The following is a 24823-nucleotide window of genomic DNA, read 5'->3' as shown; positions in this document are numbered from 1 at the left end:
CCAAGGGCAGAGGCCTGGGCTTCAGCACAGCCCCTGAGACAGCAGGTGAAGTGTGTCCTGGGAGGTCCTGCTTTTCACACCTTTTGTCTTATGGCAGAGGTGTTTTTGCAGCAGTCAAAAGTCACACAGTTCTGGCAGAACAGAAGTGACCTTGAGCACAGGAAGCCAGGCTTCTGGGAAGTGTTGTAGGGTAAAAGGTCACAGAGGAGGTTTTTAGAAAAACACAGTTATAAATTCACCAGAATAATCAAAGCCTATTAGCAAAATTAGGGCGCTCTGACACTTGTTAAGAAAATACAACTTTTACAAAAGTGTCCTTTCTAATTGCCAGTCACTTGCGCATTGTTTTTTTAATTATTTATATGTAATACAATACAGTATTAGCATATATCTTTTTTGGTCCATAAAGTTTCTATTTAATTCAACAAGAGTTGCTTGCAGAGGCCAGTGATTAAAAGAAAAAAGTTTTTTTTCAGAATTATAAACTGTGCAATATAGAGCCTTATCTACTTTCCTGGAGATGATATGGCTTGTCAACTCTAAATAATTTCACAGAGAACATTGTACATCACAAGAGGTTATTGTGGAAGAAAATTAGGCATTTGGTCACTGACCTACTTCATGATTCAGTTTCACAGACTGAGTTTAACTCTGTGGAGGAAAGAGCTTTGCTAATACTGTTTGATATTAAGATTTTATATTAAGATTTGATATTAAGATTTTACAAATCTTATTGTTTTTCAATATGATGAATACAATGCTTAACAAGGGAACTTTTCCACAGAAAATCAATTTTCTGTAATACTATTGTGTTCCTGTATAGAACAATAAAACACTGAAAAAATACTTGTTATCACTGATTTGACTATGGTATGCTTTATACCTTGGATTTCTCAGTGTGTCAACTAATTAGCTTCACAAATTACTAAGAAAATTCAACTGTTTCCTACTGGTTGTTATAAACATATAAAATAGCTTAAAAATGAAATATGATTTTTTAAATATTACAACTTTACTTCCCTTTTTTGTGAGTCATGATACTCTGGTTTATGTTCCATATTATATTCCTGTTGAAGCCCTGTTCAGACACTTAAGCCAAATGCTTAAAACATGTTCAATTTGATTGTAAAGTATGTATCCAGATGATAGTACGTGTTTCATATAAGTGTAGAGATTAAGGCTTTAACTGGCAAATGGGGAGCCTGTCCACCCCAGAGATTAGGCTGTTTCACTTTTTCTGTTCTGAGCCAGAATGCCACAGTAATTTCAATTCCTAAATGAGGCAGTTTAAATACACCCCTCAGTCAATTACACAATGCCAGCCCTTCAAAGTCAGGGCAAGTGGCTGTACAAATGTTTCCTTCCTCTTCTCCCCAGCACACGCACACAGAAGTCCGTATACGACCTTGAACATACACACATTGCAAACCTGTTCAAAAACCATCAAAGCCAGCTGAAACACTTCTGCTTACTTCAGCTGGTTTTGGATCTTACATTTGCATTTGTAAAACTGCTCAGCTCAGTTCTGAAATCTAATAGGTCACATCTGTGCAAATTCTGAGACAAGCATACAACAATTAAAAAAATAAAGTCATACAGCTTTCTAAGCCACGAGGATAAACTGCCAGATTTTACCTTGTCCAGTTCCCAAGTTTGTGCTCAAATATACCAGCTTCAGCACAGTCCTATTATGGTCATTGGTAGTGGAAGGCACTTCAGCACTTTCAGGGGTGCAGCTCCCTTTAGAAGAAATCACTGGCTTGTAGCAGATATTGAAGGATGTTACTCAAGAAATCATTTACCTTTGCCTCTGACCCATTCCCAATAGAATGTTCTGTAGGCTTAAAAACTTGAGATTATGGCAATTCCACAGCTCCCCAAGACAGTGTGACCAAGGTCTCATTGTGTCTACAGCTGGGAAGTTTTCCTTAGGAACTCCTACTTCCGTCTAAGCACCTTTTTCCAGTCTCTGGCAGAAAAGAGCAGGACAGTACTTTCTCCTCCTGGTAACCTCTTATGTATGAGAAAACTGTTGTTGTGTTCACTCTCAGGTTTTCTTTTTTTCTCAATTGAATATGCCAGTTGTTATAGTTTTTCTCAGGTCATGTTTTCTGGATCTTTTATCTTGTTTGTTCGTCACTTCTGTGCTCTCTCAAATTGTTTTGCCTTTTCATCAAGCGCTGTGTCTTAAATTGGACATTGCCCTGATGCTTGGTTTCAGTAGAGGATTAAACTATCAAAAATATTCTCTATGCACATATATATTTCTATTTTCATTGGACTTGCAAAGAAAGGGGAATATTTAATGTCTCACATTTCTTGGGACACTAAGCAGAATAGAAGACAGTAAGACCAAATATCAGATCACAGAGTTTATCAACAATATATAGCCAAATACCAGGTAGGTCTACTTGGGCATCGTAACATTCCAGTAATCCAATTCATGCTGCTGTTGCTTGTCTTTCAAGAGTTAATTTCTTCTGCATATCCTCCAAACACTCTATCTGTTGGATTTTACACATCTTTTAGTCAGATGAGTTTGAAATCTTTGTAGTTAGCTATTTTTCATGTTAGTCTTGTGCTAAAATACCTACTACCTTGTGACACAGAAGAGAAGGTGGGAAGAAATAGATCTTTTCTTAGCTCTAAATTTCTAAAATATGTTACAGGAAATGAGTGCAAAAATGATGTAGCTTTCATATGTTGCAGAGTTGACTCATAAGCTGAAGAAAAGTGGTTAAGAAATATGATCAAACAATGTTTTAGTGACCTGTTACTCTAATGAGATTCCAACAAGGAACTGCAGAGATGAAAGATAAGCTGGAAAGAGAAGCAATTGTGGTTGATAGTGAATACAAAATGAAATACAGTATGTTGCTGTAACTTCATAGCTAGAGTCATAAATATATACACATTCTGTTTGTGTGTGCATGAGCTTTCTACACAATTCCCTTGGGAGTTAATGAAGAATTTGCTTTTCCAAAATAAAGCTTTGGTATTTTTATATACTGTCTTTTCTTTCATGAAGCAACCTCTTTTCATTTACACAAAAGAAAAAATGTACAGTTAAAATGATTATTTTTGTTTTCTATGTATAATGCATGGTGTGCATTTTTGAAAGGACCCAAAGCTGGTAAAACAAAAAATGTAGGAGTCACACAATAGCTGGAGGCCTCTTCCTTTCATTAATGTGATGGTTTGTCACAGAAAGCAGACAGTGCTTACATTACACGCATTTATGGCTATGTTTGATAAGTTGCCTCATGGACACAGAAGCAACATATCCAGAAAAACCTTCACAAAACCCTAGCATGACCTTTGCAGGTTCTGACAGCAATTTCACAAGAAATCTCTAAACATGAGTACAGATAAAGAAGCAAACTGTGTGCTGACTACACTAGGACATACATAAATTCATATATAAATTCTGTGAAACAATCCACAGAATTAGCAAACAATCAGGTTGCTGCTGTCATTTGCATTTCAGCTTTCGAAAGCACCATTTCATTGTATACATGGTGGCATTAGAACCAGATTCTTCATAGACTTAAACATGTAAAGATGGGACTATCTACATGTATAACATTGCATAGACAACTGTGTGAATGCTTAGATTTTCAGTTATATGAACAGTGATGTTTCCTGTATATCAAGGTTTCCCTTCTCAATTCAAAGCAAGAAAAATACTATGTAAACAATTTAATTTCAAGGAAAAAACAGGATTTAATGGCAGACTATTTTTGAAGCATTAATGAAATCTAATGTTGCAGCTTGTTTTTTAGTATTTACATTTATCTCTAAAGCAATTTTTACAAAGTTGATTAAAAGACTACATCAACTGATATTTAAATCAGAAATTAGGTATTTTGAGGAAAATACTGTTCTTATAAGCACACCTGGTTTTGGTGATTTGAGAGAACATTCTATTAATATAATTTTACTATTTTTTCTCATTAACTTCTATGCTATTGGAAACATAAATTGGTATTAACCCATAATTTGATATTCATTTTTCAAAATCTCTTAAATATTTATTCCTTATATCCAAGACCATTTTCCCTCATGTTCTTAACCCATTCTTCACTTTTGCAATCAACTTTCATATACACCACATTTTCTACAGGTTTGAGCAAAACTTAAATTACCATCTTGCAGGTAGTGCTGGATTTGTCCTTCATCGTGAAGCAGTTCACATGCATCACTGTTAAATGAGGATAAGATATTTGAAAACCAGTTAATTTGCTGAGGGAGGTACATAAACATGCTGAACACAGAAATCACAAAGATGTTAAAGGAAAGTTTACAGAACTTTTAATTAAAGTGCCATCTGCTATGTACAGACATAAAAGAATTTCTTGGACAGAATACACAGAGAAGCATTATGCAATCAGCTTTGCTTCTTCCTGACACCCATCTCAAGTAGTGCAGTGTGTCTTTTCCTCAGAGCTGCTCCAGGCCATGGTCTTTCTTGAGTTGCATTGCCATCTTTGTATACCTAGCTGTACTCTGTCAGTAATGCCTCCCTTTCATGCCACTGTTCTGAGTTAACACTATGATTATCACAAGAGCAGCCTGCATGAATAATACTTTTTCCTCAGATGTAAGCATTCATTTTTTTAATGGATTCTTCCATGGAACTCTCTCTACTCAAACCATGTCATGTATCATGTCAGCATTGGAACTTTACATGAGTTTCACATGATTTCACTTATGGAAGAACTGCAGCATCCAGGTAGAAAGGAGAGCAGCACGATCTCTCTTGCCACCTACAGACTTCTGCCAGGACTTGAACCAGCATTTCTCCCAGTAAATGTACATTTCCCAATGCCATTGAACAGTAATGACTGACAATTAAGCAAGACAATGTTAACATGAACTTTGCTTAACAAAGAAACATTTTTTGCATCTACTAGCAAATATTTAATTGCCTATTGATATTGTCAACCAATAAATAAGGTGGGGTGTCCTTTCCTGGATGTTCAGCACAAGTCATACTAACAATCTTGTATAGGTAGTCTGGACTTCAAGTGACTTCTCTTAGGAACTGAAGCATTTGAGAAACATCAAGACAAATAATTCTAGATCATGGAAATGACAAGGTTGGGATGTATTATCAGTAATTTTTCTTTTAGAAATTGGTCAGGAGGGGCTGACAAGTTAAACAAATTACATTACATGTACAGAGGGGCCTTTAAAACATGTTTTGATAGAGAGGCATATTTCAGTGATTTTCATTATTATTTACAATCAAGTTGGAATTGATTGCTAATTCTACAAATTGTTGTAAAAAGCTATTAAATTAACATAAATCTATTTACAATATTTGCTGCACTCTGGGTTTAATCATTAACAATTATTTATATTATTAATAGAAAGTATAGTATTACTATAAAGATAATTTATTTGAATTTACATTTTTTAAAGGTCATCAGGATTAAAATTCAAGAATTATCTGCTCTGATTATCAAGTAGAGCAGCATAGTATTTTGTCATCTAGTATATGTGACCACTGATCCTTACTTTTGAATTTTAATTCATTGATATTTTGTGATTCTAAGATGGAAATATCTGCGATTTCACATGAAACTTGAGCATATTAATACCTTTGGCTATATGAGCAAATCTGAAATCACTGGTATATGAAGTCATAGACATATTTAAATATTATGCTGATCTGTGGGCTCAGAGAAGTAATGGATTATGGTATTTTTGAATTTGATTTCCTACACTAAAAATCAGAATTTTACTCACAGAAAGTTATTCCAGAATAAAAACTGATGAAGTGAAAAACAACCTAGAGTTTGAAGACAGTAAGTTCAGTAGAAGTGGAATTAATTCTATTTAAAATCTATTAATTTTGGTTTTTTAAATAGTCAACTAAGTTAAAAACTGGAAATTTGTGAAACACAGAAAAATGGAGCTGTCAAATATTTGACATCTTCAAGTGATTTAATTAATATATTTCTGAACCAGAATTTTAAAAAAATTATCAAGAAGTACTAGTTCTAGTATTCTTATAATTCTTTTACAGAAATCTGCAGGAAATTATAGTTTGCATTGTAATACATTTTAGTATTAATTAATATAGCATAGAAAATGAAGGATGGTTTAATTTAACTAATAGTCCAATCATTTTAATTAGTTTAACATTAGATGGTCTGAAAGATAAAAAGATATTAGATATTAAAACACAAGAAAAGTTCCAGCTAAGGTCATTGTTTCTGTATTTCTGACCTTGAGTGAGTGTTTCATTCCTCCATTTTTCCAAAAGTGCTAGCATATTTGTTTCTAGCATATAACCTTTAGAACAAGTTACTCTTTAAAGCATTTACTAGCGCTATTTTCATACACACCCACCTGTAAAACTTGATATCTTACTCATTGAAAGCATAGGGCAAGGAAGAGCAATAAAAATTTTCTGAGGTAAGTTACAAGTGGTTTTCTATTCCTATAAAATAACTCCTCCATACATTTTCTTTAAAATGTCATGACTTCAAAGTTTGATAGCTGACAGGACTGCAGGGTTAGAAGCAAGGTCTCTGAGTCCAATTGCAAAGCTGAGGATTTTTCCCTTTATAAGTTATTGCCTCTAGCCCTGCAGGACTAGTAGGTATTGGACTTAAAAGCAGTGACATTTTTAAATACAGAGTAGAAGCTACTGGCTTGGGATAAAAACTTGACCATTCTAAGGGTCAGGAGGTATAATTTTATAGAGAAAAAGGCAATTCTGTGAAGAAAAGTAGCAAATATTTTTATAAGTGCTTAAAAGTTAAGCTCGTGCACAGAATAAAAAGTAAGCCATCAATAGTAAAAGTAGACCTTATGAAATATATTGAAATCAGACAAGATATAATAACAAATATCCCTACTGCAGCATCTATTTTGGATTTCTTATACACATATGTATATATACACAAATACATATCTCAATAGAATACTGTAATACATTTCAGGATGTGAATGTACTTGTAAAATCCCAAGTCTACACAATAAATTTAAGGACATAAGATATTCTCTCTTACATGAGATAAAACATTAATTCAAAGCAATAAAGATTAAATTCTGTTCAATGTCCACTTTGTGGTGCCAAGAAATTAAATGTAAGTTTAGAATGTCATAACACCTCAACTTTATCTTCAGACACAGCTAACATACTGCTGTCTCAGCACTATGTTTTGGGTTTAATATTCCTATAGAATCATAGAATTAGTAAGGTTGGAAAAGACCTCTAAAATCATCATATTCAATTATCAAGCCATCACTGCCAAGTCCACCACTACACATGTCCCTAAATGCCATGTCTACAAATAATTTAAGTAACTCCAGGAAGCGTGAATCCATCATTTCATTGGGCATCCTATTAGGCTTAACTAGCCTAATCTTTCCTAGTGTCAAATCTGAACCTCCCCTGGTGCAACTTCACACCATTTCCTCTTGTCCTGCCTTGTTACTGGGGAAAATAAACTGACTCCCACTTCACAACACCCTCCTTTCAGGGAACTGTAGAGACCATCTCCTTTTTCCAGGCTAAACAACCACAGCTTCCCCAGCCACTCCTCACAGCACTTGTGCTCCAGACTCTTCACCAGCTCTGTTACCCTTCTCTGGACTCACTCCATCTCTTCAATGTCCTTCTGGTAGTCAGGGACCCAGAACTGCACAGGACTTGATGCCAGTCCTCACCACTGCCAAGTACAGAGGGACAATCACTGCCCTGGTCCTGCTGGCCACACTATTGCTCATACAGGCCAGGATGCCACTAGCCTTCTTGGCCATCCAGGCACTCTGCTAGGTCATGTTCACCTGCTGTCAAGCAGCAGCCCCAGGTCCCTTTCTGCTGAGCAGCTTTCCAGGCACTCTACCCCAGGCTTGTAGCGCTGTTTTGTTGTAAGTAAAGTGCAGGATTTGGAACTTTGCCTTGTTGAACCACATGCTATCATTCTCAGCCCAGTCTGTCAAGATCTCTCTGTACAGCCTTCCCACCCTCCAGCAGATCAACACTCCCACCCAAATTGGTGTCATCTGTGAACTAATTGAGTTCAATTTCCTCACTCAGAACAGATAAAGATTTCAAACAGGCCCAGCCCCAATACTGAGAACTGAGAAACTACTAGTGACCATCTGCAAACAGGATTTGACTCCATTGACCACCACTCTCTGGGCCCAGCCATCCAGCATTTATGTAGCAAACAGTCCATCCATCCAAGCCATAAGTAGCTCATTTCTTCAAGAAAATCCCATTGGAGATGTTGTCAATCAATGTTTACTAATGTTGGGAAAACTGCATCTGTAGCCTTTCTCTTATCCACTAGGCAGGTCACCTGGTTGCAGTTGATCAGGTTGTTTAGGCAGCACCTGACTTTCCTAACTCCATGTTGGCTGGGTCTCATCCCCTGGTTGCCCTGTATGTGCTGTGGATGGCCCTCAGGATGATCTGCTCCATGACCTTCCCCAGCATCAAGGCCATGTTAACAGGCCTGTAGTTTTCTATATCCTCCTTCTGGTTTACCTTGTAGATGGAAGTAACATTTGCCAACTTCCAGTCAGTTGACACTGCCCTGGTTAACCAGGAGTGATGGTAAATAATTGTAAGTATATTTATGAACATTTTGTCACCAGCTCGCTCAGTACCCTTTAGTGGATTCCATCTGTTGCTGATGAGTTTTTAAGTCATCTTTTACAACAGTAGACAGCTTAAGTTCTACTTTGGCTTTGGCCCTTCTAATTTTCTCCTTATACAACCTCATGGCATCCTTGTAGTCTTCCTGTGTTGCCCACCCCTTCTTTCAAAGGTGATACACTCCCTTTTTTGCCCTGAGTTCCAGCCAAAGCTCTCTGTTCAAACAGAGCAGTCTTTTGCTCCAGTTTGTCTTTTGGCATATGGTAATGGCCTGCTGCTTCACCTCTAAGATTTCCTTCTTGAGGAAGGAAATCTGTCTGGTCTCGTCTACCTGGACTCCTTTTCCCTTCAGGACTTTGCTGATGCTTCCAAGCTAGGTAACCATTGTCCATGCTGTTGTTTAGTTCCACTTGCAAAGCCTCACACTGTTAGGCCAGGGTACCTGAAAAATCACAGAGGAAATGTGCCTGCTGTTCTAGACATTGAGTAGCTATGCTCAGCCAGGGCAAAAGTGGACAGGGAATCCTCCATATTGTGCATCCTGTCTGCCTGTCAGGCCTGTCACAGGGAAAACAGGGTGAAATTCCAATGGTGTCTCTCTCTCTTTCATGCTCTGTCAGTAATCAAAAGAGTTCTTCTACCTGGGTGCACCTCCCCAGGGGTGTGTTCACCCCTCCCTTCTGCAGAGTACACCCTGCAGCTGACTCCTGAGTGTCAGCATGTTCCTTGGAGCATCGTGGGCAGCTGCATCAGTCATGCTGGGTGCAGAGCTTAGAGAGGCTGTAACTTTCTGCCAGGTGGATGCCACTGCTTCCTGCTTGAGCTTGCAGGGTTTCTGTGCCCTTCCCACATACCCTGCACTGACTGCCATGCCATGCCCTGACTAGTAGTGCTCCCTGAGGGATTCTTTTTTGGGGGTGACTTGCTCACTGTTGATTCTGGCCCTGCCAAGGTCTTGTCAACCACCGCCTCACAAGCTGCGGGCTCCTGGCAGCTCTTTTAGCTCCCCTGATGTTCCCCTGGTTTGGGAAACCCCACTGTGCACCAGTGCCATTTGTGCCAGCAGTGGATCTGCTCACCTCAACAACTTACATGCAATGTGAAACAAGCGGCAAACTGAAATGTGATTCATTTGAAAGCAAATTCTTTAAGCCAGGAATAATAATTTAAGAGTAAGCTGGGCTGAATAGGTAAAAAATTACTCTGGCCCCAGGATCCTGCCTGCTACAGAGCTTGTTAAAAAATGCCTAGATGAGTACTTAATAGCAAGATATTTATTTAGTAGCTATTCCCCTGGTATGCATCTTAAATTCCAACAGGTTTGGGATGTACAATCAGATTTTTATCTTTGTGTGCTGTAGCCTTAAAAAATTTTTTTGTCTGTGACTTTATCTAATTGTTCTTTCAGTTCACATAATCTTCTGTCATTTATAACGTCCTGTGGTGACAATTTCTATCATTTAACTATGCCCTGTGAGGGAAAAAAAAGTACCTCCTATTGTTTGAAATATACAATCTAATAACTTCATTTAATGTCTTTAGATCATATCTTGCAAGGAATAACAATCATTTCTGTTCACTTCTACCATGGCACTCTTACAAACATTATAAGAGCTCCCTCAACCACCTCCTACCCAGACTGGAGGGACTTACCTTAGAGAAGCTGCTCCGTGGTCTCCAGAGATCCCTCTAGTTCCACTAGATCTGTTAGAGTTAGGAAGACATCAGAACTGCATACTGCATTCAAAATATGGGCATACCGCAGACTTTTTTAGAGTGGCATAGTCATATTTTCTGTTTTGCTATTTCCAAACCCCTGCTGGAAACTAATATAACTGAAGAACACATCATGCACTTGACATACTCCAGCATCTTTGAATTAAAATATACGCGTGAGTTTTCTCCAATGCATAGTCAATAGAAAGATGTTTGCTTATATGTAATTTTAGATATCATTTAGCTGTCTGAGAGATCAAAATATAGTGCCAGGTTCTGATGTGAGTTATACTGAGGATATTCCATTGAAGTTGACAGGTCCAATCAATATACAGCATGCACAGAGATGAGGTGGATTCATGACATTTCCTGAATACTACATGCATAGACAATAATTGCAACTGCTCTCATTATGTAATTTCCAGGAGATTTATTCTAGCTAATACATTTCATGTGCTATGTAGTCTGTGTATAATTCAGATCAAGTAGTGTAATCCAAATTAATTGTATTCTCTTTTATTGCACTTTAAAAACATCAAGTAGTGTGAGAAGATAACAGAATGTAAATTACTTCAAAATGTTAGAAGGCTCTAGCAGTTTCTCTTTACAATATTATGTCTGACTGAAGGGAGAGGCATTTCAGATTTGGAGATTTCAGCTAATGCATGCTACATCTGTGTGACACACCCCAGAGAGACAGATTGAGATATTCCTTACATGCCAATGAGAGCAAAAAGCTGCAACATTAACTAAATAATTTTACTGTATATATTTTAGATACATGTATTTTCAACATCATAAGTTATACAGTGTTATAAACATCAAAAGTGCTGCAAGCATCTTTACCTCTGTGTGAAAACAGAAGGAAATAAGTATTTGGTTGTATTTATTTTGAATCTAGAAGAAATTTACCTTCATATTTTGGTATTGGCCTTCAGTCCTTGAGCTGATCTTTGCCTTATGTTGAGATTTAGTATGACACTCTCTGTCTCTGTTTCAAGGCTTTCAGATGAAAGCTACATAATCATTAGGAGATAATCCCATTGTTACAACTCTTGTAACAACTCTTGCTACAACTGTAGAGTATTGGTGCTGCTTCACATCAGGAAAATACACACAAACAAAAAATTTCTGAGATGAAAGTAGATAGGCTAGTAATCTTTACTTATTTGTTCAGGCACTTTCTTGGCACATACTTAAGGCACATACTCCCCAACACCTCCTCTATTCCCTTTTTTTAGACTGTGAAAAAAAGCACTTGTCCAATCTCTTAAACAATTTATTCAGTTTTTAATGCCAGCAGTCACATTTGTCTAAACATTCTAGCTGGCATGTGACTAGCTGAAATGTATTACCAGAGGAGTAAGAGGACTTAAATTCTCTATTATTCAGTGCAGTAATTTTTTCTGAGACTTCCAGATATGTTGTTGTTACAAATGTAGATTATCTGCTGCATTGTGAATGCATCAAACATATTGTACATGTGCAAATTAAATTTGAAGCATGCCCACAGAATCTACTTGTGGGTCTGTGGACCACAGTGACCTCCTCTGCAGCACATGCCCTTTTACTATTGAGTGGCCACAATTCCTAGAGCTCGCTGTTCAGACGTGGCAGAGTGCAGACCATCACTCTTTCCAGAGAGTCTGTTTTCATGTTTTGTGCAGTGTGATGCATGTATCCTTCTTCTGTGCACTCCTAGCCAAAACCTCAGTGAAACACTTTAAGTATTATCTCCAGAGATTATCATCATCAGCTGGCTTTTTTTTAGGCAATGCTACCATTATCTACAGGTATGAAAAACATTGGTTAGCTGTAATTTATCTTTCTGAGCAGTTGGTTGGTACATACAAACACACAGGAAGATTCAAATGAGCAGTACCTCACATGGAGTCCAAACAGACTACATTCACACTATTTTTAGTTTGAAAGCTGAGCAGACACATAAATAAGTCCCAAGGTGATATACCTGACTAAAAGACAAGAATATCAGTGCTAAGACTAACTTAGAGGCTAAAAAATTCACTAAAAAGTGTCTCTTGTATTTTCTTTTACTTTTAACAAGAGAACCTCCATTTCCTAAATCTGTACTTGACTTTGTTTGACTCTAACCATAGTGATTTTCTTATGTCTTAAAATAAAACTGAAAATTGTTAAGACAAAAAAGACACATTACTTTATAGTGATATAGAAGTTAGCTCTGTGAATTACAGTTTTCAATATACATCTTACATCTACGAGCTTAGCAACATCTGGATTGTTTCATTTCAGTTTTTAACCAGATCATAAAATCTATAAAAAAGATTTCTGTTTAGCTGTATTGCATTACATTTTTTCATATATTTAAAAATATTATGTAATATTAAAAAATATTACTTTTTTTTTTTTTCATTTTGGGCATATACAAAGTCATCGTATCTCAACTGCTTGCTCAGATTTGTTGAGTTGCCCCATTTTAATTAAGTTTCAGTTATTATATGAGATAGGGAGATACTCACTACTCAATCTCTAATGGGCTTTGCCAGACCTCCTCTCCATTGTGCAACTCTGGAGAATCCAGACAATCTTTTGTGCTTTATATTAAGATGTTTTGGCCATCAAGTCTTTATTCTGACATGCTCAGAAGAACCTCACCATCAACTCTCATCAAGATACTTAAGCAGGTCATCTCTCTGTCAGTCTTGACAGTGGCCTTTATTAACAGTCAATTGGCTGATGCATAAAACATGGACAGCACATGTATGAATCCCTATACTGTAGGCTTTTGTCTGGTAGTTCAATGACTAGAAAGCTCACCTAAGATGGGACAGACCCAAGGTGGGAGTCTCATCATTGCAAGATTCAGGAGCATTTAGAGAGGAGAGAATCTCTGTGCTACAGGAATGAAATCTCCATGCTATAAGAATGAAATCATTAGCCTGTAGGGCATTTTGGAGTAAGGAGGCTAGTCTAATTCCCTCTATTCACCAGTAATCTTATTCTTCCTATTATAACTAAATATTGACTATCTGAAAGAGAAAGACTACTCTGTTTTACATTCTATAATTAAGGTTTTCACAGAAGAAAAAATACCTAAGCGAAGATGTAAAGCATCAATCCTTACAACCCCTTGTCCCTGGCTTATTACTATGTGTCGGATCTCAGTCAAGAGCCAATAGCAAGCTACATGCCTTTTTCCTACTGAGGTATTTGTATCAAATGTGTTTTTAATGTGCAGCCTGATAACTAGTAAAAGATTTGGTGCAGATTCAGCTAAGATGTGTGCTGACTCACCAAAGAGAGGATAAGGAGATAAGGATTACTGTTATTGAAGCAGTTGTTAATTGGCTAGTCAGGTACAAACGATAAGATCTGATCTAAAAAAGAGACACCTCTAAGGAAGAAAAAGAATACTTAATTAAAAGGGGTGGTCAGATAATCTCCCAAATAAGAAAAAAATCAATGCATTTGAAGAAAAACAGATTAGATCTGTTTAGGCTTCTGGGAAGGACTTAAAAAAAAAAAAAAGGATTGGTTATAAAAAGCAAGTGTCTTACACAAGAGAAAGGACATAACCTGAGGCCTAACATGTAGAGAAAATAGAACTCTTTGTAAACCAAATTATTAAGAAATTTTGCAGACTAATGGCTTGATAAAAGGGGAGACATAATGTCCATGTCAGTAGAGTAAATGTCAGTTTTATTTTATTTCTTTTTTCCTTATAAACATTTGTGTCCTATTTTTTGATTAGTTGTTTTTTTTATCTCAATTTGGCTTAAGTTAAGTTTGTTTTTGAAGTATAAGGAGACAGAAAAAGGTCTTTACTTCTTTAAAATTGTACACTAGGGCAATAATTTATCTCCAGTCACCATAGCCCACGGCATGTTCTTCAAAGAACCCATGGATAACAGTTGTAGGATATGCAGTAGGATTGTGTAAGAGCAGCAGGTGGTATCACAAGATACAGGGGAGGAGATGCTGACAACTATGAGGGTTCTTAGTCATACAGCTAAGATATGAAGGAACAAATATGAAACCTGAGGATCTTCAGAGAACATGTAATACTGAAATTTGAATGCTTAATCTGCAGAGTAAGTAACATGGAATGTGGCAGGAACTGGAATGAAGGTGCCAAACCCTGTCTCCTTCCACTATGGCTGCAAAGTCCATGCATTGCTTTATCTTCTGGTCCTATGCATAATTTTACTTCAACAAGAAGGTGTGAGCATACTCTTACTCCAGAATATGCTGTAGTTTGGGTTTAGGTCATCTGCTGCCAATCCTTAACCTTTCAACACCCCTCAAAACAGCATGAAATTGAACTCACATCATCTCAGAACCATTGAGCTGTGAGATAAAAAGGAAACTCTCCACTGTCTGTCTTTGAGGTGAACCTAACTCAAGATTTTGAAAGGTAGTATGTAAACATCTAGCCTCAAAGAAGAGCTCAGCTCTCATGTGCATCACCACAGCAATGAGCATCATTTCAGTGTCTGACTGCTTAACATATTTGCTTCTCCCATTCTTATTATGTATCTTATTTTTTTTCCTACATTATGGTCAGTAACTCTGAAGCCTGATCCAAAGCATGCTTTGAAGAGGTTGGATGTGTAATGGTTTAAGTTTTGTCTGCCCATATAATGTAGGATAGCATAGGATGTTGTAACAGTAACACTGATAGAATCTCAATCTCTTCTCTTTCCCTCAATTGTTTCACACCTGTTCCTCTCCCTGCTAGTCATGTTGGCCTTGAAACTTGAACTAATGATACTGGGCTTTATTGCTGGTATTTTGGAAGAAACATTAGGAATAGATACCAAATTTTGACATTCTTAATTTCCAGGATAAACCTTTGAGCCCCTTACCCTTCCCAGCCTCTGGCCATAGGCAGCTTACTTTTTGCTAGGGGTCCATGTGAATAATAGTACAGTACGAAAATTTTTTTATATTGATCAATTGGAAAGCAGCACATGGCAATTTTTCCTTAGTTCACCATAAAGCTACATACATATCTGTAGTCTAAACAAAAGAACAGGAAAGATTTTACTGATTTTGTGAGGAGTGTGTTGCATTAAGAGTGCAGTAATTGGGTGGAAAATAAACCCTTCTACTTTCCAACTAGTCCTCAGAGACCAAAGGAGATAGGTGCAGCTGGGCTTAATTTCTGATTATAACCAATTCAGCCCTCTAAGTCTGATTGCATTCAATGAGATCTCAGATGTAGCAGTCCTGTGGGTATCATTCTCAATTGCAGATTCATCAATTGTGTGGTTTACCAGTTCAGCACTATAAATCCGGTCCAGGTCAATATAAACTTCCATGTACACAGATTCACAAATAATGTGGTTTACTTGCAAAACACTAAGTCTGATAATGAAGTTTAATAGGAACTTTCATGTACACAGATTACAAATAGTATGGTTTGTCAATTTGACACAATAAGTCTGTTTCAGTTTGATAAGAACTTTGCTTCACATAGTTTCTAAGAACTCAACATGATTTCCTAGACAAGATAGGAAGGGACAAGATAACCTGGGAGGGAAGTAGGGCCTCTTGTCTGCACCCGTCATTCTGGAGGTCCATGAAGAAAGAAGACATACTTCTCAAAAATTCTAAATAGACACCAACATCCTTTGGCATTATCCACACAGTACTTCAATTGCACTCTCTGAGACCATTTATACAGCCAGACAGAGATAAAGCTACAGAAAGTGATTGGTTTCCCTCCAAGTTTTTGATACACCAATACTCATGTTTTTAGGAGATTTTCTCTATAATTTTGAGAAAGGGGGGAAATGGTCTTGTTCAAATTCAATCCACTAGGCTTGTCAAGACACAGAAACAGAGCTGAAGAACTGTTGTTTATCCAGTGTGGTTGAAAACCATGAATGAATCCCATAACTCAAATAATGATTAATCTGTGTAGCAGCAGTAGTACAGAGGACAACGAATCGAGAACTATGCCATAGGATACATACTTTTAGTATTTGTTTCATCTGGTTTTGTCATATAATTTATTTAGAATTTCTTTTCATTTTACACATTGATACACTTGCAGTATGCAATTAGAAGGGCAGCTATTGATTACAGCACAGTTCAAATATACTCTGTGCTAGATCATACCCTAAACTGTATGGACAGGGAAATATAGGAATTCATAAAATATTATCACAAGCATTAATACTCACTTCCATAATTCTCCCTTTGATGAATCATTTATTTATTGCAGCCAAACAGATAACCAAGTCAATTTTTAATCCTTCCCATGGAACTTTCTTTAATTTGTACATTATTAGAAAGTTAATCTAACAATGTATGCTTATAACTACAGTGTCTGTTACAAATCCTACTTTATATGGTTTAATATCTCTAGTTTAAATCATATTAAAATAAAACTTGATTTTCAGCCCAGATGCATGTTTTTTTTACAAAACAATTATTTATATAGGATTTACTTTTAATATAAAGAGCAGCAAGAAAATTAAATTTTCAAAGATTTCTGTTTTCTTTGACAAAAAAGATATTCACAAGTATGTCTTTGAGAAAATTAAACAATTCAATGTCTGAATTGAAAAAGTGGCTTTAGTCTTTGGGAAAATGAACTCCCTATAGTATTCTGGTTGGAAATCCAGTTGCTGGATATTCACCACCCAGTTTGTTCTTCTGATACCACACAAATGCAGACATCCTTTTTGGGACTTTTGCAGTATTTTAGACATGCAGTCTTAAGGCAGTTGGCTTTTTCAGTTTTATTTCTTTTTCATTTCCACAATTTCATGGGGTTTTTTGGGGTTTCTTTTTAGTTCTATGAGGGGAAAGAAACCCCTAAGTCATAATGATCCAATTTTAATAGTATTAACAATTTTATGGTAAACAACACTTTTTTAAACTGCAGTTTTATTTGTGACATTATTAAGGCAAGTGTGTTCATATCCACATATTCTTGGTCTTATTTTTTTCTCTTTTTCCTTTATATTACTTTTTTTTATTATTATTTTAGGAAAGACTGTGGCAATAAACCAGATGTTGCCACATACTGCTGATAGGAATAAGACTGATCACAGGAGAAATTGTGCATGCTAAGAGTTAGGTCATGTCTCAGATGTATGAACATGCTCAAGTGAAAGGCGACTCCTGCAGCTGAGCCTTCTCTATGACTTCCCTGGGATTTTAGGTCCAGGTGTAAAGAAGCAAGCAGGTGTGGGAAGGACTTCATCTTCACTAATGTGCCAGCTAGAACATCTGAAAAGGCACAGTGGTATTTATAACCTGCTATTCATAAGGGTCACAAACTTTTTTCTTGCTTTTTATTAGCTAAAAAATTCTGATGTTTGCATTTTCCATGTGCTTCCTATCATTATATGTCATTATTTTTCTGAGAATGGAGTTCCAATACCAAACTCTGTCCCAAAGGAAAAACAGCATCTAGTCAACAGAAAAAAAATTATAGAGATGTACACAAGAATTAAGAAGAATTAAAATCATCTCAGCATAAAAAATATTATAACTCTTAAATTCTGTGTAGTTTGCTTTCTACAAACTGTAATTAAATACTTAAATAACAGCTTCTTGCTATTATTTAAGTAATATAGCAAAAACCTTTCTTATCCTAATTTAACCAGTTATCAATCAGCAAAATATTATTAGAGTAGGCTGCTATCATAGATGTATAGCAAGATGTTAATTCTTTGTTCGTGGTGATCAAAACACAGGCAACTACTTGGATTACTACTTGCTAGTCTGGGGAAAAGTGCTTAAGTGTCAGCTTCCTTTGTCTCACAGAATCTCCATAAAAATGTTAAAATCTTTCATTTGAAATATATTTCTTCAAAATACACTAATAAAGTAGACAGCGTATGGTATGAGGTGAAGTCCTTTATTAAGTGAGTGTGTCTGATAACAAAGTCAAAACTGATTTTTTGTGTATCAGGAAGTTAAAGTAAACAAAGCAATGCAATTAGTAACTTATGTATATTATTAATTATATTAAAAAATATGAAGTGGTTAATAAACCATGTCACGAGACCAAGACAAATAAAGGAAACAGTTTCTAGAATATAAAATGTGGCCTGATTGTCATTCTCAGATAGGCAGTTGTGTCGTAAGTAAAATTTGTTTTAAAAAGATGGTTCTGTCTTAAAACAACATTTCCATATCTGAGATAGTAATACAGGTTTTCTTCAGTACTGAGCATAGTTATGCAATACTGCGTAATACATTTTGTGAGTAAAACTCACTTTTTTTTTCCTTCCATATAATTCACTAGTAAAATAATTTTCTGTATATCATTTGGCCATCATTTTTGTTGCATAGAACTAGGAAGTTCACCTTAAACTCTGAAATGGTACTGAAAAGACACTCCCATATTCCACTAGCTGCAAGACTCCTTGGTGAAGGGCACACTAACAGATAAGTGTTGGAGCTGAGGATGTTCTTGGTCTACATGCCATATTAGCCACAGATCCGTAGGCTCAATTTACATCCTAGTTAGACTTTTCCCCATATTTCCCTGATTTCTCTGCTTTTTTCCCTGCCTCAACTGCAGGATGACACAAGATCTGCAATGTTGAATCTATACTCCTTGGGAATTCCTTTGCTTCTGTCATGGGACTTCTGCCAGGTTGATTAAATCATCTGTATCTCAGTAGAAGAGTACAAAACTTGCCAATAATGGGCATGAACCTACATCTATATTTGCAAGATATTTTCAATTTGATAATTTCCCTTGCTATAAATAGAACATGTTAATAGTACCTGTCACTCCTTTATAGCTTTATGCATTACAAGAAAGATCCACAGGAATAATAGGTGCCCTTTTGCATATTCATATGACAAGCCTAAATATTAGACACATAGTCAAAGAAGATCACACTGAAAAGGAATGAAGCTTCTAAGTATGAGATAGATTCTGGTTAGACCAGAAGAGTTTCAAGAGGGACAGATCATAGATGGTGTACTTCATAAAAAGCATTGTATTGAGATATACTAAATGCAATATATCCATTTTTATTCCATATTTCCATTCTTTATTTACTTACACCTAAAACCAAATTGTTCCTTATGTCAGCAAGTCAAAATTACCAGCATCTCTGAGGGAATTTGTAATCATGCATTTGCTGTTCTGCTGGCATACGCCTCATGCCACAAATTGCAGTTATACTTTTCTTCTGGTCCTTCTCATTACTCAATCTCTTTACTCAATCTCTTTCATGGACTTACTGTAACATTCTGTGCAGCTTCTGTTAGCCGTAATTTCAACAGACTACAAATATATTTATTAATGAGGCTTTTTTTTTCTCTTTCACTGCAGTGATTAGAAGAGAGAGAAGGAACTTATTTAATGAATTTTGAATTTTGCAACATATAAAAACAATGCTGCTAAGCAAGAAATTGAAGTGTATAACAGAAAAAATTAACAATAAAATGTAAAAACTGTCCATATTACACTGAATTGGCTTCTGCCATGATGTTGTATTTTGGAGTCCAATTAGACTTCTTTGTTCATTTCAGACTGCTTTTGGAAATTCTACAAAATTTTCAATAGTACTGAAAAATTTTTGCAAAATATGTATTGAATTGTGGTTCAGTTACTCCATAACTGGAAATTTCTATTTGTGCAAGTGACTTGAAGAACTGAATGAACCAGTGTAAATCTGCTGGCCTGCCCATGATTTATAATACCTTAAATATAATTATAATTTTAACAGAGGCTTTTTTTTAAACTAAACTGGTGTCTGTGATTTTATAATTAGAACTTCTTTAACTCTTGTGCATTGGACACCATCTGCAGAGATTTAGTGCTAACTGGATGTACTGTGCATCCAATAATTTTCAGGATAGGGTGAATTCAATTTATTAAATCTTATTCTCAGAATGGATAATACCACCCTTTTGTTTTTAAATATGTCAATTTCTCTTAAGCTATTAATCCTTAATATTTAATCAGCAAAGATAAACACATTTCATTTGGCCTTAACTGTGTGCCACAATAAGAGAAGAGACAAGGAAGCAAATAAATTGTTTAAGTTATCCAGAAGATAATGCTTTTGAGTTTAAAATATGTACCTCTATTTTTCAAAGTGGATGTTGATTTAGGCTGTGGCTCTCTGAAAAACACAATTTGCAAGGGAAAGCTAATAAACTGCTTTAGTGGCTTGAAGAATTGGTGATTTTCTCTCAGTTGTTTCCCTCAGTCACTGTTTGTTTTGTTTATTACAGGATTCTGTTTCGAAGACAATAATGTATAAGGGTTACATCTGGTGTGTTCAAAAACTAGTGGCACAAAATGCTGAGATGGCCTGGGGTGAACTGCACTCCGAGAGCAGGCTTTGGGATAACAAATTGCCTTTGCATGAGGGTCCTGGCATATAGAATGACATACAGAGGTGTGTTGTCAAGGCAGAAGAGGTGAAACAAGAGTGGTCACAGGGACTGGAAATTTTTATTCCCCTTCCTGCTTTCTTCGACCTTCATTTTTCTTTTTTTTTTAAAGTCATTTAGTGACCTGAGGTGAAATGGACAGGAATTGACAGCGCACATGCTGCTGCTGGCAGCCGAGTCACTGCAGTTGCTCCTTGGACGTGAAAGGAGGGGAAAAAAGATGAAAGAAACCCAGTTGTTCTCTAAATATAACACATGTAAAGATAATATGTTTGCTTCAGTTGAAACCGACCCCTTTTTCTGTAGAAAATATTTCCCCCTCCCCACTGCAGTTCAGGAAACAGGAGAGATGTTTTTTTGTCTCTCCCTCTCCTTCTCCTTGCTTGCACAAAGAAAACGTGGGTTGATACCATTTTTATTGTTCTGCTGGGGTGGGTTTCAGACCTCGCATTAGCATATTGAATGTCTAATTGAATTCGGGGGCTGTGTTAATCATCGTGTTTTGTTTAGGGGTGGTTAGTGAAAGGTGCCACCAAACGATTGCTTTGGCTTGCGGTTAGCTTGGTGCTGCCACCCCAAGAAAAAGACTTGAGAAAGGGGAGGGAGCCAGGGAAAGGCGAGTTGGCTGAGTGATGTCTGGAGGGCGAACTCGTGTGTCTCTTTGGTGATGTGTGCTGCTGTACTGAGATCCACCCCTCTGCTCGAGCTAAGGCAAGAGTTGGAGGCATCTGATGCTGCCGTTTCCAGGGTGAAATTTCTAAGGCTGCTAGCTAAAAACAACAACCAAAAAAAATCCCAAATCCTCAGCAAAAATAGCAGTCAGAACAGAAGATCCGGCATCTCCCGGTCCAACTGGCATAACCCAGGCAGACGTTTGAGAACCACATGCTTTTAACCTAGCCACACACACGAAAGGGAGGGGGGGCGGGGAGTGGAGAAAGAAACGGACCAAAAAAGACACTGAAACTACAGAGCATCACATTTCTCACAAAAGGCCAGAAACACTGCCGGTAGGAAAAGGGAAAAAAAGAAAAAAAAAAAAAAAAGAAAAAAAAAAAAAAAAAAGAAAGAGAGAGAGAGAGAGAGAGAGAGAGAGAGAGAAACAAAGCCTCCCCCTCTTCCCCGATGAGTTTTTCGCAGTGCTCTGGTGAGCTCGGAGGTGGCTGGCAGCGCAGGGGGCGGCTGCTGCCGCGGCTGGCGGGGCTCCGCGCAGCAGCGCCGGGCGCTCAGCACCGCCGCCCGGACAGCTCCGCGCCCGCCCTGCCCCGCAGCCAGTCCCGCCGCTGGCCGGACTCCGGCGCGCTCCTCGGCCCCGCGGCATTGTCTCCTCACGGAACCGGCCCACAGCGTAATTACCCCCTTTCCCCCACCCCCTCCTCTCTCTCTCCTTTGCAGGAACGACTCTTTGGGAACCTGGTCCACCCAGGGATGTAAAACTGTGCTTACCGATGCATCCCATACGAAATGCTTATGTGATCGTCTCTCTACCTTCGCCATTTTGGCTCAGCAACCTAGAGAAATAGTAAGTAACAAAGAGGGGGGGAAAAATCCAGTTTTAATGCAAAAGGGAATGCGGGGGGGACTGCGGGGGGAGGGGGGAGCTGGTCCAGCTTTCTTCTCAGGTATATTGCAGACGTTGCATTGAGGAATTGTTTAATATTGCAGGTAGTCAAATGTTAGTCTCCTGGTGTCTTCAGTGTCTCAGATAAATGAATTCCAGATTCTGTGATACAACTAAATCCTAGTGAAATTTACATGCTCTCGAACTCTATAATTTTTTTAGAGAAAGCCTTGTAATTGTTGTGCAAATGTGTAGAAAACTTTTGTATTGAACAATTAAAGGAACGTACATGTCTCTATTATTGCTCTTGGTAGGAAAGCCCTAGATACTGTAGTTAAACAGATTGCAGATCTGCATTGGACATTTTCAGCACAGATTTTCTATGTAGTCTGTTGATATGATGTAAAAAAAATAATCAAGTTTTCATGAGAAAGATGGGACATTAAGTGTATGAGCAGACATTCCCAATATTATTGAGTATAAAAATAGCTGAAAAGCAAATATTTGTGAAGTTATCTTGCTAAGGCATGATTTCATTTTCCTGGTTTTGGAAACATATGAACAGACTCTTTTTAATAGCAAAGTAAATCCATTTGGAAAAAAAAAAAAAGTGATTGAAATAAAATGCTACTTTCTTCCTGAGATCTGGCCTAAAAGTATATCTGTCTTATATCCTAATTGGGTGACAAAAGATATCTTGATAAATGTAATTTAAAATATATCCCTGAAGCATAAAATACATTTAGGTAAACTAGGGATGATATCCTTTAAAACTTTTAGATCTAAATTTTTTCCATATTTATTAGAAAAACCCATGTCTATTTCAGAACATGAGCACATATATTTACAGAGGAAAAAACTGACCTGATAATGTGAGGATAATAGTTTCCCTTTCAGCAGGGAAAGATAGTTTATTTTCAAGGTCATTAATTTATTTTCATTTTTATTAACACACAGAGTAAAAGTGAAATAATTCTGAATTTGTAGCTTTCTTTATAAAGGCTTATGATACTGTTGTCATAGATATCCTGCCATTCCTTCTAGGCAAGGCCCAAGGAAATTAAGCAAGTGAGGATAGTGGATTGAAGTCAAAGTTATTAAAAGTCAGAAAGTTTGGTCATTCTGCAACAAGCATGTGTCAAATTATGGGACAAATTACTGGATGATCTTCAATATATTAGAGTGAAACCAAGCTGTATGTTTAATGCACAATTATAAATATTGCTACTTCTGAAGAGAAGTATATCTTTTAATTGGTGTTAACTGGAGAGTCATTTAAACTTGTGCTAACATCATAGTCTCCTGTTACACTGTAATATTACTAGTTATTTTTCAAAGTATCATACAGGTATTACAAGGCATTTTAAAGCTCAGAGGACTCTGAGGAATGTATTAAGCAGATCTCACAGTTATGTAGGGATCAGTTTTGATTTCGTCTTCATAGCTAATATCACTGAAGCTGTCTGTGATAGTTTATCTGCTTTTAATTTTGCCCTTTTTGCTTTTTTTTTCATTTGACTTGTTGATTTAAGTGCTGGAGAATTTTTTTTTGTTCATGGTTGCCTGTTGTAATTTACAGATCATGGAATCATCTGGTACACCCTCAGTGACCTTAATAGTAGGCAGTGGTCTTTCCTGTTTGGCCTTGATCACTCTAGCAGTTGTCTATGCAGCATTATGGAGGTATGTAATGTGTTTAGAAAGCTAAATGTAAATGCATTATATTTTTTTGAATTGCAGTTTAAAGAGAGCATTAGAGCCCACATTAATTGTTTGGAAAGTGAGGAAAAAAAATAAGAGGAAAACGTAATGCATGCTTGGATGTATTTGTTGATGTGATTGATCAGTTTTTCTGTTTTGGCCTGCTGATGATGGTATAGCCCACTCTTCTCTTTCTCCACTTCAGTGGGAAGGGTGTTCCTCTTTCGGTGGGGTATTCATGGTGCTAAATGAAGAATTCTTGTATATGGTATATTTCATGTGAGGATTCTGGACTATACCTTTAGCTGCTTTTCTCCAATTTACATTTTTAAACATTTTATAAATAAAATAATATTGAAGTGGCACATTTAGGGAGGTTCAGTCAACTGATTTTGAGTTCGTTCACATCAGTTTTAAGTTTGAATAAAGACCATAAAATTAAATAGTCTTAAATAGTGTGATGGTACATCCCAGTGATAGATTCTATCCTGAGTATGCAATATTAAAATACTATATTGACTTAAAAGTGCAATAAATACGTACAGTGTAAATTAATCTGAGAAGTAATGAGAAATAGCATAATGTCTTAGTGCAGAAGAAACAGAAAAATAAGGTGAAAAGTCATGCAAAGTAATAAATGGTTTTAAAAAGTGAACATGGATTCTCGTTTCACTTTTTGCAATAATTAAAGTAAAATAGGTTCTTATGAAAGTAATAAGAAACAAGAGGATGAAACAATAAATTCTTGAGTAATATAAAATCAACTTATAGAATTTTGCTTTTAGAAACAGCTTGATATTTTTACACCACTTTCTCACCCCATCACTCTTATGACTCTCAGGATTAGAAATATATATATAATTATT

The 24823-nt window shown here is 36.7% G+C and overlaps 1 protein-coding gene across 13 annotated transcripts in view; it reads left to right on the top strand.

Annotated features, from left to right (window-relative positions):
* The window catches only part of ADGRB3 (adhesion G protein-coupled receptor B3), a 446612-nt gene that overhangs the window by 324319 nt on the left and 97470 nt on the right, over window positions 1–24823 (top strand). For all 13 annotated transcript variants that reach the window (XR_002465425.3, XM_021530142.3, XM_021530143.3 and 10 more), the window contains 2 exons: window positions 22091–22217; window positions 23836–23939. Coding sequence is in view for 12 of the 13 variants with exons in the window: in XM_021530142.3 (XP_021385817.1) it covers window positions 22091–22217; window positions 23836–23939 (231 nt within the window). In the remaining variant the exon portion in view is untranslated. The remainder of the gene's footprint in view (window positions 1–22090; window positions 22218–23835; window positions 23940–24823) is intronic.

Source organism: Lonchura striata, chromosome 3 (genome assembly GCF_046129695.1).
Source record: "Lonchura striata isolate bLonStr1 chromosome 3, bLonStr1.mat, whole genome shotgun sequence".
Lineage (NCBI taxonomy): Eukaryota > Metazoa > Chordata > Aves > Passeriformes > Estrildidae > Lonchura > Lonchura striata.
The sequence above is the reverse complement of the archived record's forward strand: the minus strand, read 5'-3'. Positions and strand labels throughout refer to the sequence as shown.